Source organism: Rhamphochromis longiceps, linkage group LG15, assembly GCF_057381845.1.
Source record: "Rhamphochromis longiceps isolate RC_006_pf linkage group LG15, R_longiceps_female_GT1.1, whole genome shotgun sequence".
Lineage (NCBI taxonomy): Eukaryota > Metazoa > Chordata > Actinopteri > Cichliformes > Cichlidae > Rhamphochromis > Rhamphochromis longiceps.
Genome location: NC_140571.1, coordinates 39,334,319 through 39,348,811, shown reverse-complemented (window position 1 = coordinate 39,348,811; position 14,493 = coordinate 39,334,319). Strand labels below are relative to the sequence as shown.

The window sequence follows — 14,493 nt, the reverse complement described above, 5'->3', positions numbered from 1 at the left end:
CAAACCAAGAACAAAATATCAGCATCAAAGTTTACATCTTAAAGATTACTGATCACCGTCCCTGCTTTGGCAATTCAGCTGGGTTATTTCACATTTTAGGCATGTTGCTGCCCTCTACCTGCCACAAGACTGTACTGTACCCTCTATGTTTTTGATTAAAAAAATAAAATCAAGCTGCAACAGGCTTGTATCTCTTGTGAGCATCATCATCATAATGTTATATCGAAAGAAGACATTTTTCAAAAACAGGAAACAGTTCCACATAAACTGATACGAATATAAAATTTTATTACAACAGAAGTAGTAAATGGTGAATATGAAATGAAGCTCTATCAATAGGAAGGGTAAAGTATGCAAAATTGATATTTGTGATGGTTTGGAATGAACTCTTCTAAAATACAGATGGTTTTCAGTAAGATGTGGATGACAAATCTGACAACCACATTACAGTAAGACAGTAAAATTATTGTAAAGTAACTATTTGAAGTTTCTTGATTGGACTTAAAAGCTTCCATTACTGTAACGATTTCTGACTACAGCTATACATTTAAACAACACAAATGACACTTGTGACATTGCATAAAGCCTGAAAAAAAACAAAGAGAAACTACAGCAGGGGATGATCCTTGGTTTTGTGCATGTTTTCCTGAACACGTCAAAAAAACGTGGGTGAGGTTTGTTAAATTTGCATAAGGTGTCATTGGGTGGCACCACAGAACACAAATTCACATTTTAATTCTTCGTCTCGCTAATGAAACACCTATATACAACAAGATGAGGTGCCTTATTTATGACTGCCACTAAATACTACGTTTTGTGGGCTGCAGAATAAATATGTTGGACATCCAAAAGCTGCAAAGTTACTTGGTTCAGTCACTTTCTGAGGAGTCACTTGAGCTGGAAGAGGAAGAAGACTCGTGTTTCCTTTTCTTCTCTCTTTTTTTGTGATGCTTCCCGTGCTCTTTTTTGTTCTTTTTGCTTTTCTTCTTTTGGCTTTTTATTTTCTTTTTCTTCTTTCTACGCTCCACATCAGAGGAAGAGCGCGACCTGCTGCGCTTCTTTTTCTTTTTTGAAAGCTCCTCCTCGTCGCTCGATGATGAATCAGATCTAAGTAAATACAAAAAGTATTAAAAGACAAAAACAAATCAAATAACTCAGTTTATCTATGAAGGTAAACACACTTTCATTTCAGAAAAGCGGCCAAATAAACTGCAAAGGTAATAAATATATACTGAGTCTGACTTATGCAAGTAGTGCAAGTAAATACTCAGGCACAATAAATACAAGGATGACAGCAGTGGAGTACAAGTGTGTTACAACACTCTCATAGCTCTATCTTAATACATCAACTCATATAATATGAACATTAAACATGTGCAAACAAGTAGACTGGGACATCAAAAATATTTAGGTTACCTCTTTCTTGACTTTCTGTCTTTGCTCTTCTTCCGTTTTCGTCTTCTTTTTCTATCATCATCGCTGTCATGGGAACCTACCATGCAAAACCAGCACCTTTAATCTCATAACTAAGAGGCCTCATCAAAAATAAATAAATATAAATAAAGAACTAATAAAATAACTGCTGTCCAATTGCAAAAATCCACACTTTTGATTTTAATCAGGCTCCAGCTTGTATTGATTGGATGCTGAATTATGTAAAACTGCTGTATTTATTGCAAATTGCCTTGCAGTAAATAATTGCATATTTTAAAAGCTTACAGAAAACAAGGGCAGGTGCATCAATTCTGACCTTTTCGATGCTGGCCGCTTCGCTTCTCGCCGCGTTGAACCTGAGGTTCATCATCTTCACTCTCCTCGCTGCTAGTGCTGCTCACATCCAGAACAATGTCCTTATGAGGGTCCACTTTAACAAAATTTCGGCACTCAAATGTTAAATGGCCCGCTGAAAGATGAAAGTCAGAGAGAGCGGTAAAGAGCGGTGAGGACACTTTTTAATTAACATCTCTGAACCTCAACCTTGAAACTCATAAGAGGACATGCAAATAAGTAAAAAAAAAAAAAAAAATCCATCCATCCGCTTCTCCTTTTCAGGGTCGCAGGGGGCGCTGGAGCCTATCCCAGCTGTCATAGGGCGAGAGGCAGGGTACACCCTGGACAGGTCGCCAGTCTGTCGCAGGGCCAACACACAGGGACAGACAACCATTCACACTCACATTCACTCGCACATCCACACCTAGTGGCAATTTAGATTATCCAATTAACCTATCCCCACAAGCTGCATGTCTTTGGACGGTGGGAGGAAGCCGGAGTACCCGGAGAGAACCCACGCGAACACGGGGAGAACATGCAAACTCCACACAGAAAGACCCCGGCCTGATGGTGGAATTGAACTCAGGACCTTCTTGCTGTGAGGCAGCAGTGCTAACCACCGTGCCGCACCCGTGTTCTTGTTGTAAATAAATAAATAACCTAATTACAATTTATTTCCAAAATAAATCTGGCTCAAAGGCTGGGTAAGAGGCACCATAAAACAGACTCCGTCCTAACTCATAAATAATGAAAATAAAGTCTATTTTCACTGAGTAAATATTGGGGGTACAAGTATAACAGTATGACATCCACACATCTCTGAAGCTTGTAATGAAACGTGTTGGTTAGTTTTACTTACGATAGCCACATTTCTTGCACCCAGCTCTGATGTTGTCCTTATTAGGTCCTGTAAGATCGTTAAGAGCTTTTTAATGATTTTCATGCAAGTATGCATTCATATTCACATTATTATGTAAACTTCTAATTAAATACATATGCCTTTATAAAATGAACATACTGGTTGAGCTCTATATAAAGTGGTGAAAGGGTGATAAAGAATGACCCGCTACTATGCTTTTTAAGCACCCAAAACATACAGTAGGTATCCACTCACAGCTACTTTATTAAGTGCACTTTGCTAGTGCAGGGCTGGACTGCGTTGTGCCTTCAGACCTGTCTTAATTCTGTATGGCAGAGCTTCAACAAGGTGCTGCAAACATTCCTCAGTGGTTTTGGTCCAGATCGACATGATAGCATCATACAGTTATTGCAGACTTGTCGGCTGAACATTTGTGCCGTGAATCTCCCTATGGTGCCCTACTAGATTGAGATCAGCTGACTATGGAGACCATCTGAAAACAGTCAACTCATTTTCATCTTCAAGAGACTAGGTTGAGATGATTTGAGTGTTGTAGTGCATTCTCCTGCTAGAAGCAGCTATCAGGAGGCAGGTACACTGTGGTCATCAAGGGGTGGATATGGTTAGAAATGATATTCAGGTAGGCTGTTGCATTACAAAGGGGCCCAAATTGTACAAAAGAAATATCGCCCACACCATAACACTACCATAAGCAGTCTGCACTGTTGATACAGGGCAGTGTGGATCCATGTTTTCAAGTTGATTATGCCAAATTTTATTCCTACCGTCTGACAGCTTAAGTGACATCAGACCAGGCAACATTTTTTTCAAATCAGCTATTGTCCAGTTTTGTGCTCTGGGCTCATCTGCGTCAAGGTTCAACGTGTACGTTCACATGTGCGTTCAGAGATGCTCTCCTGCATACCTTGATGCAGGAGAGCATCTGATGGGAAAGCTGTTGCTTTCCCATCAGCAACAGCTTTCCCATCAGCTCCAGACCATCTGGCCATTCTCCTCTAACCTCTGGCATTAATAAAGCATTTTTGCTCACAGAACTGTCACTTAGGGCTGCCACAAACGATTATTTTGATAGTCGACTAGTCACCGATTATTTTTGCGATTAGTCGACTAATCAGATCATCATCCATTAGACGTAAAACTACAGCTTATTGCACCAGCAGCATCTGCTCTTATATAACTATCATTAGCTTACAGCTTTAAGTGTTTAAGGTATGTGCTCACTAAAAGTAAAGACAAGATGATAGTTTGTTAAATTTTTATGAAATTTGCAGATTGTTTCGGTGAAGTTTAATAAACTCCTTGCTATCTAAACTATAACAGGACACTGGAGTATATTCTGGAGCATCTCACACTTCTGATAATCAGCTGTCTGCTTGACGTTTATTCAGCTGTGCAAAAACTGTAACTTTAATCTCAGACAAACTGATTTACTCAGGAACAAATAAAATACTAAAAAAAAAAAGCCAAACAATAACATTTTAAGTTATCTAAGTGACTCATATATATTTAACCTGAGTAGCGAAAGACAGCGGTGGGTTTGAAAACGATTTGTGGGGAGTCCGGTGTTCTCACGGCGCAATTTCAGCAGCTCACCTTAACCATGTCGACCTGACTAAATGCACCAGGTTATTGCTACGTGATTAGCTGATTGATTATTTACTTTAAAAGGCAACAAGGGTAACAGATGTATCTAATAAAGTTACTAATTGAGTGCATATGTTGTGTGATATATTATTATTATTATTATTATTATTATTATTATTATTATTATTTTACTCTCTCTACTCAACCAAAAATGAGATAAGCCTAATGCTAGTTACAAGAGCTAATCATAACAAAAAGTACTAAAATCGAATCCATGAGTGTTTACATGGAGTATCTCGACATTTACAAGTACTGTGCTTTACGCTATTCTGTACATCAACCGCAATGTAGCCCCGTGTGCTAAACGTAGCCAAGTTCCTCGCTGGGTTAGTCATTGCACAGACTTCACTTCAAAGGGTTTGTGTTCTTAAAATACGTTAAGCTAACGTAAACGTAAGCCCCACTTTGTGTTACCAATGCGTTAGTTACCCTGTCAGCTCTTATCATTCCAGCGAAAACTACATGAATAATACAATAGAAACTGCGAAGATAAGTAAGTTACACATTTGAAATATAATTCCCACCTGGTACAGCCATCACTGTGTCCACAATAAAGCCCGCAAACAGCAAAACTTAGTATTGTTATAGCGCGAATCAGCCAACAGCGTCCTCACACCAAATACCGTCGACAGGAAACACTTGTTCTATAAACTACCGCGTTCCCCCTGCTTATGTTCGTGTATTTTTTTCTTACTGACGGCAAGGAAACCAAACTAGTGGCGCATTATCGCCGCCCGACGGAAAGGAGTTGGAGCAGCAGACTGTGTGACATATTTTCACAAGGATTTCTTGTGGAAAAAAAACAAGAAAAAATATAGAAAAGTGAATAATCTAAATATAATGTTCTATTGTCTTCAATGTTTACACTTACATAAGCTATGAATAATCTGCCATTGTCAGACCCTGGTGACGCTATAACAAAAAAACCCTGAAATATTTGTGCCATGCATGACTGCTTTGCCAGTAAAGTCAGCTGTGGTTTTTGTAAGGGGTTAATTGCAGGCAGCTAGAGTCGGACTGGCAGATGGAAAATGTTGACAGATGCATGGCCCCCAGACATGCTCTCATCATCATGTCTGTGGCTGTGACACAAATGCACGGACGCACATACACGAAAACAATCTCAGTCCTGATCTTTGATGATGCCACATGCTTTAGCGTGGGCTAGTTTTAATTATGTGATTTACCTTGTTTACTATTGAAATGATGTTCCTTTCAACTACACATATGATGCCTCACGGCTCTGAAGTTCAGCCCAGTCAAAGAACTTTTGCACCTCATTTTTATTATTATTAGTTTTTTTTAATTTGGAAAATATAGACAAAAGCAAGATATTTAAAGAAAATAATATAACTAAAATAAAATTATAAATGCTAAAAAATACTATGAAATGAGCCCCCAAACTGAAACTGTTGTTACTTACAGTAACTTTGTCTGTCTGTTTTAAGTTTTGCTACAAAAATTGGCTCATTTGAATTGAGCTTCATAGATATTTCCTGTAGCTTGTTGTGTGAAGAACTCAATTTCTTCACACTTGTTCTGCTAGTTGTTATTTACAGTAAAAACTAGCAGAAATTATGATCCATGAACTGCATGACCCAAGTCCAATTAGCTTAATCATAAACTAAAGGAAATAAAACAGATTCTAGAGACTTCTAAAAACAACTTCTTATTATGTAATTTTCAACCTCAAATTAGTTAGTATTTAGCATTTCTGACCACCTGGATTTAGCTTCTATAGGCACAGGTTTCCAAGAATAACTCAAATGAAAACCGCAGTCGAAAGAGAGCCAATAACACAATAACACAAAAAGCAGTTAAGGATTTCCAAAATGAGTACAGGAAAGCTGGAAATGAATTTGCCCCATTTAACTTCACACTATTTTCAACTGGGCTGTGGCTAAAAATTCCCCGGTCCTTGTTGATTACACATCAGATTGAATTAACAAATACATACATAGAATACATAGAAATAGCTTCTGTGGTGTGTGTGTGTGTGTGTGTGTGTGTGTGTGTGTGGGGGGGGGGGGTTACTTTGAAGTATGCCATTAACAAATAAGCACTAAATGCATACAATAGGCAATATTGAGAGCTGAATATGTACATTAACCCGTTGGAAAGACTTTTAAATCCAGGAACCAAATTTAACAAGTACTGAAGATGAGAAGGGCAAGGAAATTCTACACTGAAAAACACAATATACTGTAGGTGTGTAGTACTCCAGTTCTCCTACTAAAACTGGAAAATGTTTTGCAATAATAAAACGGGAATTCTTTTTGGGGAAACAAGATTACACTTGTGGTCAAAAGTTTACACACAATCACCATGGGGATGAATGTGTTTTCTCTATTACACATAGGATCGAAAGTATACCGGGAGGGGCTATGCGCTTACCTGCTGTTCTCTGGCAGGTAGCTCCATGCCCTCCTGGGTTTTAAATGCACCTTGGAACACACATGCATCAACACTACATATGAGTGGGCGGAGGGAGGTTTGGAGTCTTCACACACCCCGTTCTCTGTTGCCTGTTGGGGCGGGGGGGCTGGGAGGAGGAGTTGGCTGTCCGATTGGGGTCTGGAATGTGGGGCCTCCCTGCTGCTGTGGAGTCGGGAGCGGTCTGCTTCTCTCCACCCCAGGGAAGAGGGTAACACTACCTGGGTCTGTCATGGTCTGCGGTGGGTGGCTGGAATTTCCATAAGGCTCCTGAACCTACCTGGGATCCGCCCCTGGGCAGGGCCACCTCCTCCAGCTCCTGCACACCTGGAGCCTATTGCAGGCAATCAAGCCAGAGGGATTTAAGCCACACGATGATGTTCATTCACTACCAGTTTGTCATCAACCCATTTGCTGGATTCACTTTGGCTCATGTGCCGCCTCCAGACTCAGGATACCAAGCAATCATTTTGAAAATCACTCTGTGCCTCACCTGCCTGCCCTCCTGCCATCACACTCCATCTGAAGACCCTGCATCTCAGGTCAGCCTTGCCACGCCACTCAGCTCCCTGAATTCTCATCACCCCCCCTCTCAACACTCTGCGTCCCCTACTGCAAGTAAGGACTGCTATACTTACAACTTACCACTTCAGAGCTACCTCCACTACCTCCATAACTCCACTGTCCTCTCTCTTCAGTGTGACTGTTCCTTGCTCAGCTCCACTCTGCATCTAGCCCTCGCCCTAGCCACGTTTCCCAGGCCACGCCATGTCAAACTCCACATCTGGTTGTTTTTTGCCCTTGCTGCGTTTCTAGCGATTAAACCTAATAAATTATTGTTACACCGTCTGCTGTCTCTGCTCTGGGTTTCTGTGCCTGAGTCCTGTTCAGTACAGAACACTCGGTCCCGTGACAGTATGAACTTGCCAGAATATGGACTCAGCAGACCCAGTACGTGCAACAGTCTCCAAGCAGGGAGCCAGTTTAGGGGCTCATGAGCAAGCGTTGCAGGCCCTCGACACCCGGTGCCAAGCCATAGACTCAGGCTAAGATCTTAGCTTCCCTGCAGGAAATTCAGTCAGCTCTTTCCACTACTCCATACCCGTCCTCGGCGTCTCCTGCACCCGTGGCAGAATCTCCCCAGTCTTCCCCAGCTCAGGCCACTCCTTCAGGCTCAGTTTTCCGCGATGCTGCATTCCCAGAACCCGAGCCTTACTCCGTCGCTGAGCAGTGTCGCTGTACTGCCTTTCTGCTAGAATGTTCTCTCGCATTCACACATTCTCCCCGTTCTTTTGCTAGTGATTCAGCATATCTGGTGGCTAAGCTTCAGCCTATGCAAATCGGCCGCTCTCGTCTCACACCAGAGGAGAGAGAGCGACGGCTTCGGTCGGGTGCATGTTTTTACTGTGGCTCAGTGGAGCATAGGTTAGCACAGTGCCCGGTTTGGCCAAAAGGCTCTGCCCGCCGGTAATTTCAGGGATACAGGTGGGCGGATCCTCTTACAGTTCCAAACCCCAGTTAATTCTACCAGTCACCCTTTGTCTAGATCAGGTTTCTCACCCTCTCCACGCTCTCGTTGATTCTGGAGCAGAGCAAAATTTAATTGATTTAGCTATCGCTAGACGCCTTCAGTTGCCACTCCAAAAAATTGATCCTCCCATCCCTTTTACTGCATTGAACAATCAAATATTCTCTCAGATAACCCATCAGGCCGGCCCCGTAACCCTTGTCACCTCTGGAAACCACCGTGAAGCCATTACTTTGTTCACCTTCTCCTCTCCTGATTCACCACTCATCTTAGGCTACCCCTGGCTAAAGAAACACAACCCTCACATAGACTGGTCTGGGAGTAAATTGCTAATTGGAGCCTTTTTTATCTAGTCCACTGCCTCACGTCCGCCCTACCGCCAGGTTCCCCTGACACTAACACCTCAGACACAGATCCCGTCGACCTCACCCTCGTCCCACCTGAGTATCATGACCTCCAAGAAGTTTTCAGTAAACGCAAAGCATCATCATTGCCACCTCACGGACCTTATGACTGCGCTATCGACCTTCTACCTGGTGCTCCGCTTCCCTCTAGCCGGCTAGTCAACATCTCCAAACTGGATCTCTGCAATGGAAAACGGCTTTCAATACGCCCCTAGGTCATTTTGAGTATTTGGTCATGCCGTTTGGGTTAACCAATGCCCCCGCTGTCTTTCAGAACCTGGTCAACGATGTGCTCCGTGATTTCCTGAACCGGTTTGTCTTTGTTTATCTAGATGACATACTCATTTTTTTCAAAACCCCCCAGGAACACCATGTCCACATCCGAGCAGTCTTCCAACGTCTCCTGGAAAACCGACTTTATGTCAAAGCCGAGAAATGTGAGTTTCGTGCACAATCCGTCACCTTTCTTGGCTATATACTCGCAGGGGGGCAGGTGAAGACTGATCCAGCCAATTCTGGAGTGGCCCACGTCACGCAAGCACCTACAACATTTCCTTGGCTTTGCCAATTTCTACCGGAGGTTTATTCACAACTACAGCCAGGTAGCCACTCATCTCACTACACTCACATCCACCAAAAGACAGTTCATCTGGACACCTGAATCTGAGGCAGCATTCAGTAGACTCAAACGACTATTTACCTCAGCTCCAGTGTTGTGTCACCCAGACCACTCCAAGCCATTCGTTCTGGAGGCTGACTCGTCCGATGTTGGTGTCGGAGCTGTCCTCTCACAGCATTCAGGACCCAAGGCCAAGTTACACCCATGCGCTTTTTTTTTTCCCGCGTCGACTCTCATCAGCTGAACGCAACTATGATGTAGGAGACAGAGTTGCTGGCTATTAAGTTAGCCCTGGAAGAGTGGCGTCACCTATTGGAAGGAGCTGAACACCCATTCACCATCTTCACAGATCATAAAAACCTTACTTATCTCAAAACTGCCAAGTGTCTAAACGCCCGGCAGGCCTGTTGGTCTCTGTTCTTTGATCGCTTCAAGTTTGCCATCTCCTTCCGTCCAGGTTCCAAGAACACCAAGGCCGATGCCATGTCTCGTCTTTACGACCCAGACGCTGAACCCACTGAACCAGCTCCTACCTCCTGCCGCGTGGCATCTTCATCCTGGGTCATAGAGGAATCCATCCAGCGAGCATTACAGGACGAGCCAGACCCTGGCACATGTCCTCCAGGTCGCTGCTTCATTCACACAGCAGCCTGTTTGGCTGTAATTAAGTGGGCACATACCTCCGGGTTTTCCTGCCATCCTGGAATCGGCCGCACCATCGCACTACTACGTCGTCACTTCTGGTGGGCAACTCTGGAGCGTGATGTGCGGGAATACGTCTCTGCCTGTGACGTGTGGGCCAGGAACAAGAAATCAGCGACCCTCCAGTCTTCTACAACCTCTAGCTGTACCTTCCCATCCTTGGTCCCGCATTTCCCTGGACTTTGTCACTGGACTGCCTAGGTCAGCAGGTAAAACAGGGATGATCTGATATCCTCGTGTTGGTGTTGTTCCCAGACCATCATGAAAATGTTGTTCCAGGTTCAACATTGCAAGTGACCAATCACATTGTTGTGACGTTATTCTTTTGCGCGCCAAGCCATTCGTGCATTTATGAAATTCCAATGTTGCAAGGACAATATCAATTCTGCTTACTGTTTATTAAAGGGTTACGGTTAGGGTCAGGGTCCGTTGATCGGCGGACAGAGGCGGTTTCACGCAGCTTTAGTACAGTTTTTTGTTTTACGCCGGTTTTTCCCGAAGTCGCAAAAGTATGACGTCACAACATTCTGATTGGTCACTTGCAATGTTGATCCTGGAACAACATTTAGTATGATGATCTGGGAACAACACCAACACGAGGATATCAGATCAACCGTAAAACAGTAATACTCTCTGTGATTGACAGGTTTTCTAAAGCAGCTCACTTCATTGCCCTGGAAAAACTACCCACTGCCACGGAAACTGCAAGACTGATGATTGACCACGTCTTCAAACTCCACGGAATTCCTGCTGAAGTCACTTCTGACAGGGGACCTCAATTTACATCCCAGGTTTGGAAAACTTTCTGCTCAGCCCTAGGTGCACAAGCCAACCTCAGTTCTGGTTACCACCCTCAAACCAATGGACAGACTGAGAGACTCAACCAAGAACTAAAATCCATGCTCCGCTGTGTGGTTTCCCATAACCCGGCTACCTGGTCAGCACATCTCCCATGGGTAGAGTATGCGCACAATTCACATATTTCTGCATCCAATGGTCTCTCTCCATTTGAAGTGTCCCTAGGCTATCAGCCTCCCTTATTCCCTGAGGAAGAGGCTGATTTGGCTGTGCCTTCCGTCCAGCACCATCTCCAGTGCTGCTGCCACGTCTGGACTCGGACTCAGGAGGCACTGAAGAAGGCTACTGCCTGCCACCGCCACTATGCGGATCGTCTATGATCACCAGCTCCTCAGTACACTCCAGGGCAGAAGGTGTGGCTATCGGCTAAAGATGTTCCCCTTAAGGTTTCCTCCCACAAGCTGGCTCCTCGGTTTATTGGGCCGTATGTCATCCACACGGTCATTTCGCCCTCTGCTGTGAAACTCAAGCTTCCTCCCAGTCTACGGATTCATCCAGTTTTTCATGTTTCCCAAGTCAGACCGGTACTGTCCAGTGTGCTGTTCAGGTATGCACCGGTTCACTCCTGGTGGCTGCTTGTCGGAGCCAGGGGCTCACTTGGGCCCCTTTGGGGGGTGGGGTGCCCTCGGCCTCTGGGCCTGGGGCTTGGTCCACTCTGGCACAGCTGGCTGCCGGCGGAGCTCACGGGCACGTCCCTGCAACCCCCCTCTGGCTTCTGCTCCGCGGCTGCGGAGTGACCCCTCATCTGGGGCTCTCCTCAGCTCTTTCCGGGAGAGTGGCACGGTTGCCGCTCCGTTGGTCTTCCTTGGTCTCTTGTGCTCTGAGGGTCTCTGGATGTCTGGAGCCTGGATCTCCTCCATACCTGCTTCATGCCCTGGTGGACGGGGCAATGGCTCCCCACACCCTCTAGCACATCGTTACATGAAGGAACCTTTTGAATACAAGCGCGCTCATGCTCACAGGTGTACACACGGGTGCTCACAGACATAAACTACACCTTTTTTGGCTGCTACCTCAAAGCACACTGTGCACTGTCGATCTTACGTGCTGCAAAATAATATTCAACATTTGGCATTTACTGTTATATTTACATAGATTATCATGATGTTGTTTATTATATTGCTCTTTTTTTTCCCTCCCTTTCTCAACAGATGATCCAGGTGATTGATATATGTATTTTTTTTTGTCTGTTTTTGTTTGTTTTTTTGTTTTTTGCCCTTTATCACCGTTCCTCTTCCACACTGTTTTTCTTCCCCTACCTCTCAATCTCCTTTTTCTTTCCCCCAGTCATGTCTGTCCCGTGTGTAGCAAGTTAAGATAAAATAAACAATAAAAACAAAGGTCAATCAAATGGACCAATACGGCAAGGGGGCTTGCCGTATTGGTCCATTTGGTAAAGTAAATCCGTTGGGCATCTTTCTTGGCCTTTAGACGATAATTCTGATGGCAAAAGAACCAAACGGGACAGGCGGGGAAGAAAAAAAGGATCAAAAGTATACATGCAGGGGTATATTTGATTTAATATCTCTTAGCAAGTTACATTTGACTAGACATTTTCGATAGCCATCAACAAGCTTGTTCTCAGTCATCCAGTTCATGATGGTAAATGGACTGGTTCTTATATAGTGCTTTTCTACTCTATCTGAGCAGTCCAAGCGCTTTATACAACTAATTCATTCATCCACTCACACCCGTTCACACAAGCACTTTTCTAATCTGTTAAGTCTTAGGAGACTGAAAAAAGAAGGCAACTGGACTTCTTTAGGTTTGTGAAGACATTTCACCTCTCATCCAAGAATCTTCTTTGTTCTAAAACAAAAGATGTAGAGTCCCAGGTATTTAACCCTAGTGGGGTTTGTCACCTTTTGGAGGTGGTCCTGAGGGTCCTTGACCCTCTATTGATTATGTGAGTCATCATATGGGTACTTGTGTGAAAAAAAGGTGTGGGTCTTTACCACAACCAGGGATCGCTTCCCAGGTGCTTCAATTCATACCACGACTCAGATGACCTCAATAGGTCACATCATAATTTGGGTGAAAGTCTCAAAGTGATGGTGACAACCCACCCATTTTTTTTCACACATTGGCTCACATAGTGGGTCAGTGGCCCTCAAGACCATCTCTAAAGGGGCCAAACCCCACAAGGGGATAACTACCCAGGACTCTGCCTTTTGTTTTAGAAATGGAGAAGACTATTGAATCAGAAGTGAAGCATATTCTCAAACTAAAAGGCCCCAAAGACTATCCACACGCTACTTTCATAATTCTGACTGAATATTTGACCACTTTTCCTGGAAGAATTGGTGAGAGTGTAGGCAAGCCTGAAGTTTTTAATGAGAACCTGAAAGGATTGAACAATTTGCGTTTTTAGACTAAATAGGAAAATAGGAAATCTTATATATTATGCTGAGCTTGTTGTATTTTTAATATTTTTGGCTGCCTTGCTTGACCAACTCTTCCCTGTGAAAAAGATCTGATCTTAATAGGAGTTCCTGGCTAAATAAGGGTTCTTATAAAAGGAAGGGAAGCAAAATATGCATCACAACTCGCTCAAGACTAGGGATGGGTACCGGTGTCCGGTGCCATGATGGCACCGGTTCTGACATAAACGGTAGTAACCAGACCAAAAAGCAGCGCACATTTCGGTGCTTTATTTCGGTGCTTTTTTTTCCTGAGCTGTGATACACTTTAGATTCTAGCCAATCATTTTATGTTTCCGAGGATAGTAGGCGGGGCCAGGTACGTACGTTCTTTTAGAGCAGAGCTACAGATTAAAAATGGCCAAGGCGAAGCGGTCAAAAGTCTGGCTGTACTTCACAGCAAAATATGCAAACTCAGCAGCCTGCAACAAGTGCTTTAAGGTGATACTGTCAAAGGAGGTAACACCTGAAATCCGATGAAACACCTGGCGACGCATAGTTTTTTTTTAAAAGCCCAGAAATGCGCCGTATGATAGCTTGCTGCGAGACCTCACAGCGAGCACATCTACTGTGCGTGGGTTGCCTGTTAACGGACCCGGAGTTAGCAATAGCCCCCAAAAACCCCGAAGAGGAGAGTCCTGGCCCCTAGCCCTGTCAGTGTAGCAGAAATGATGATGGCAGCAGCAGCCGTTCTTCTCTGCGTGAGTAGCTTAATGTTGTTCATGTGTAATTTACGTACCACGTTATTGTGTGATTCTTACTCTGAATCTGAATAAGTACGCGGGACCACTGTGTGCGGTAAGACCATCTCTTTTACTACCTGTATTACCATCTACCGGCATGCATTGCCAGTGCGTAACACGTAATTACACAATCAAACAGTGAACACATACTGCCCATACAACAAATGTACCAGAGACAATTATGAATACACCACATCTCCCCTTTTAAACAAAAACAGAATATTCCTTTTCTCAGGACAGAACTTCTCTTTTTCAAAGCCATACAAGAACATCTGGCAAACAATCTGCATTACATTTTTAACCTTTTGTTTTTGTTTTCTTGTTCTTTTCTTTTCTTAACAACTCTTTTTAGCTTTATTTTACTGTGCTCTACAAAACCCTTATAACACAGTTACATAACAACAACCTTTTTTTTTTTTCTTACAGATCTAACTTTTTAGGTTTAACTATTGGCCTCCCTGACTTGGTTCTGACCACATCAGTGTTAACAGG

The 14,493-nt window shown here is 43.7% G+C and overlaps 1 protein-coding gene across 1 annotated transcript; it reads right to left on the bottom strand.

The window, feature by feature from the left end:
- Positions 1 to 268: 268 nt before the first annotated feature.
- srek1ip1 (SREK1-interacting protein 1) lies at positions 269 to 4,966 on the bottom strand. The gene is made up of 5 exons (XM_085383008.1): positions 4,819 to 4,966; positions 2,630 to 2,677; positions 1,751 to 1,903; positions 1,417 to 1,492; positions 269 to 1,107 (listed from the first exon to the last, which is right to left on the bottom strand). The coding sequence occupies exons 1-5, from the start codon at positions 4,829 to 4,831 to the stop codon at positions 870 to 872; spliced, it is 528 nt and encodes a 175-aa protein (XP_085239134.1). The 5' UTR covers positions 4,832 to 4,966; the 3' UTR covers positions 269 to 869.
- Between the last annotated feature and the right edge of the window lie 9,527 nt (positions 4,967 to 14,493).

Coding starts and splice junctions, on each gene's coding strand:
- srek1ip1 (XM_085383008.1), bottom strand. Junction 1,904..2,629: donor GTGCAAGAAATGTGGCTATC/GTAAGTAAAACT, acceptor TTCATCTTTCAG/CGGGCCATTTAACATTTGAG. Junction 1,493..1,750: donor AAGCGGCCAGCATCGAAAAG/GTCAGAATTGAT, acceptor TTTGCATGGTAG/GTTCCCATGACAGCGATGAT.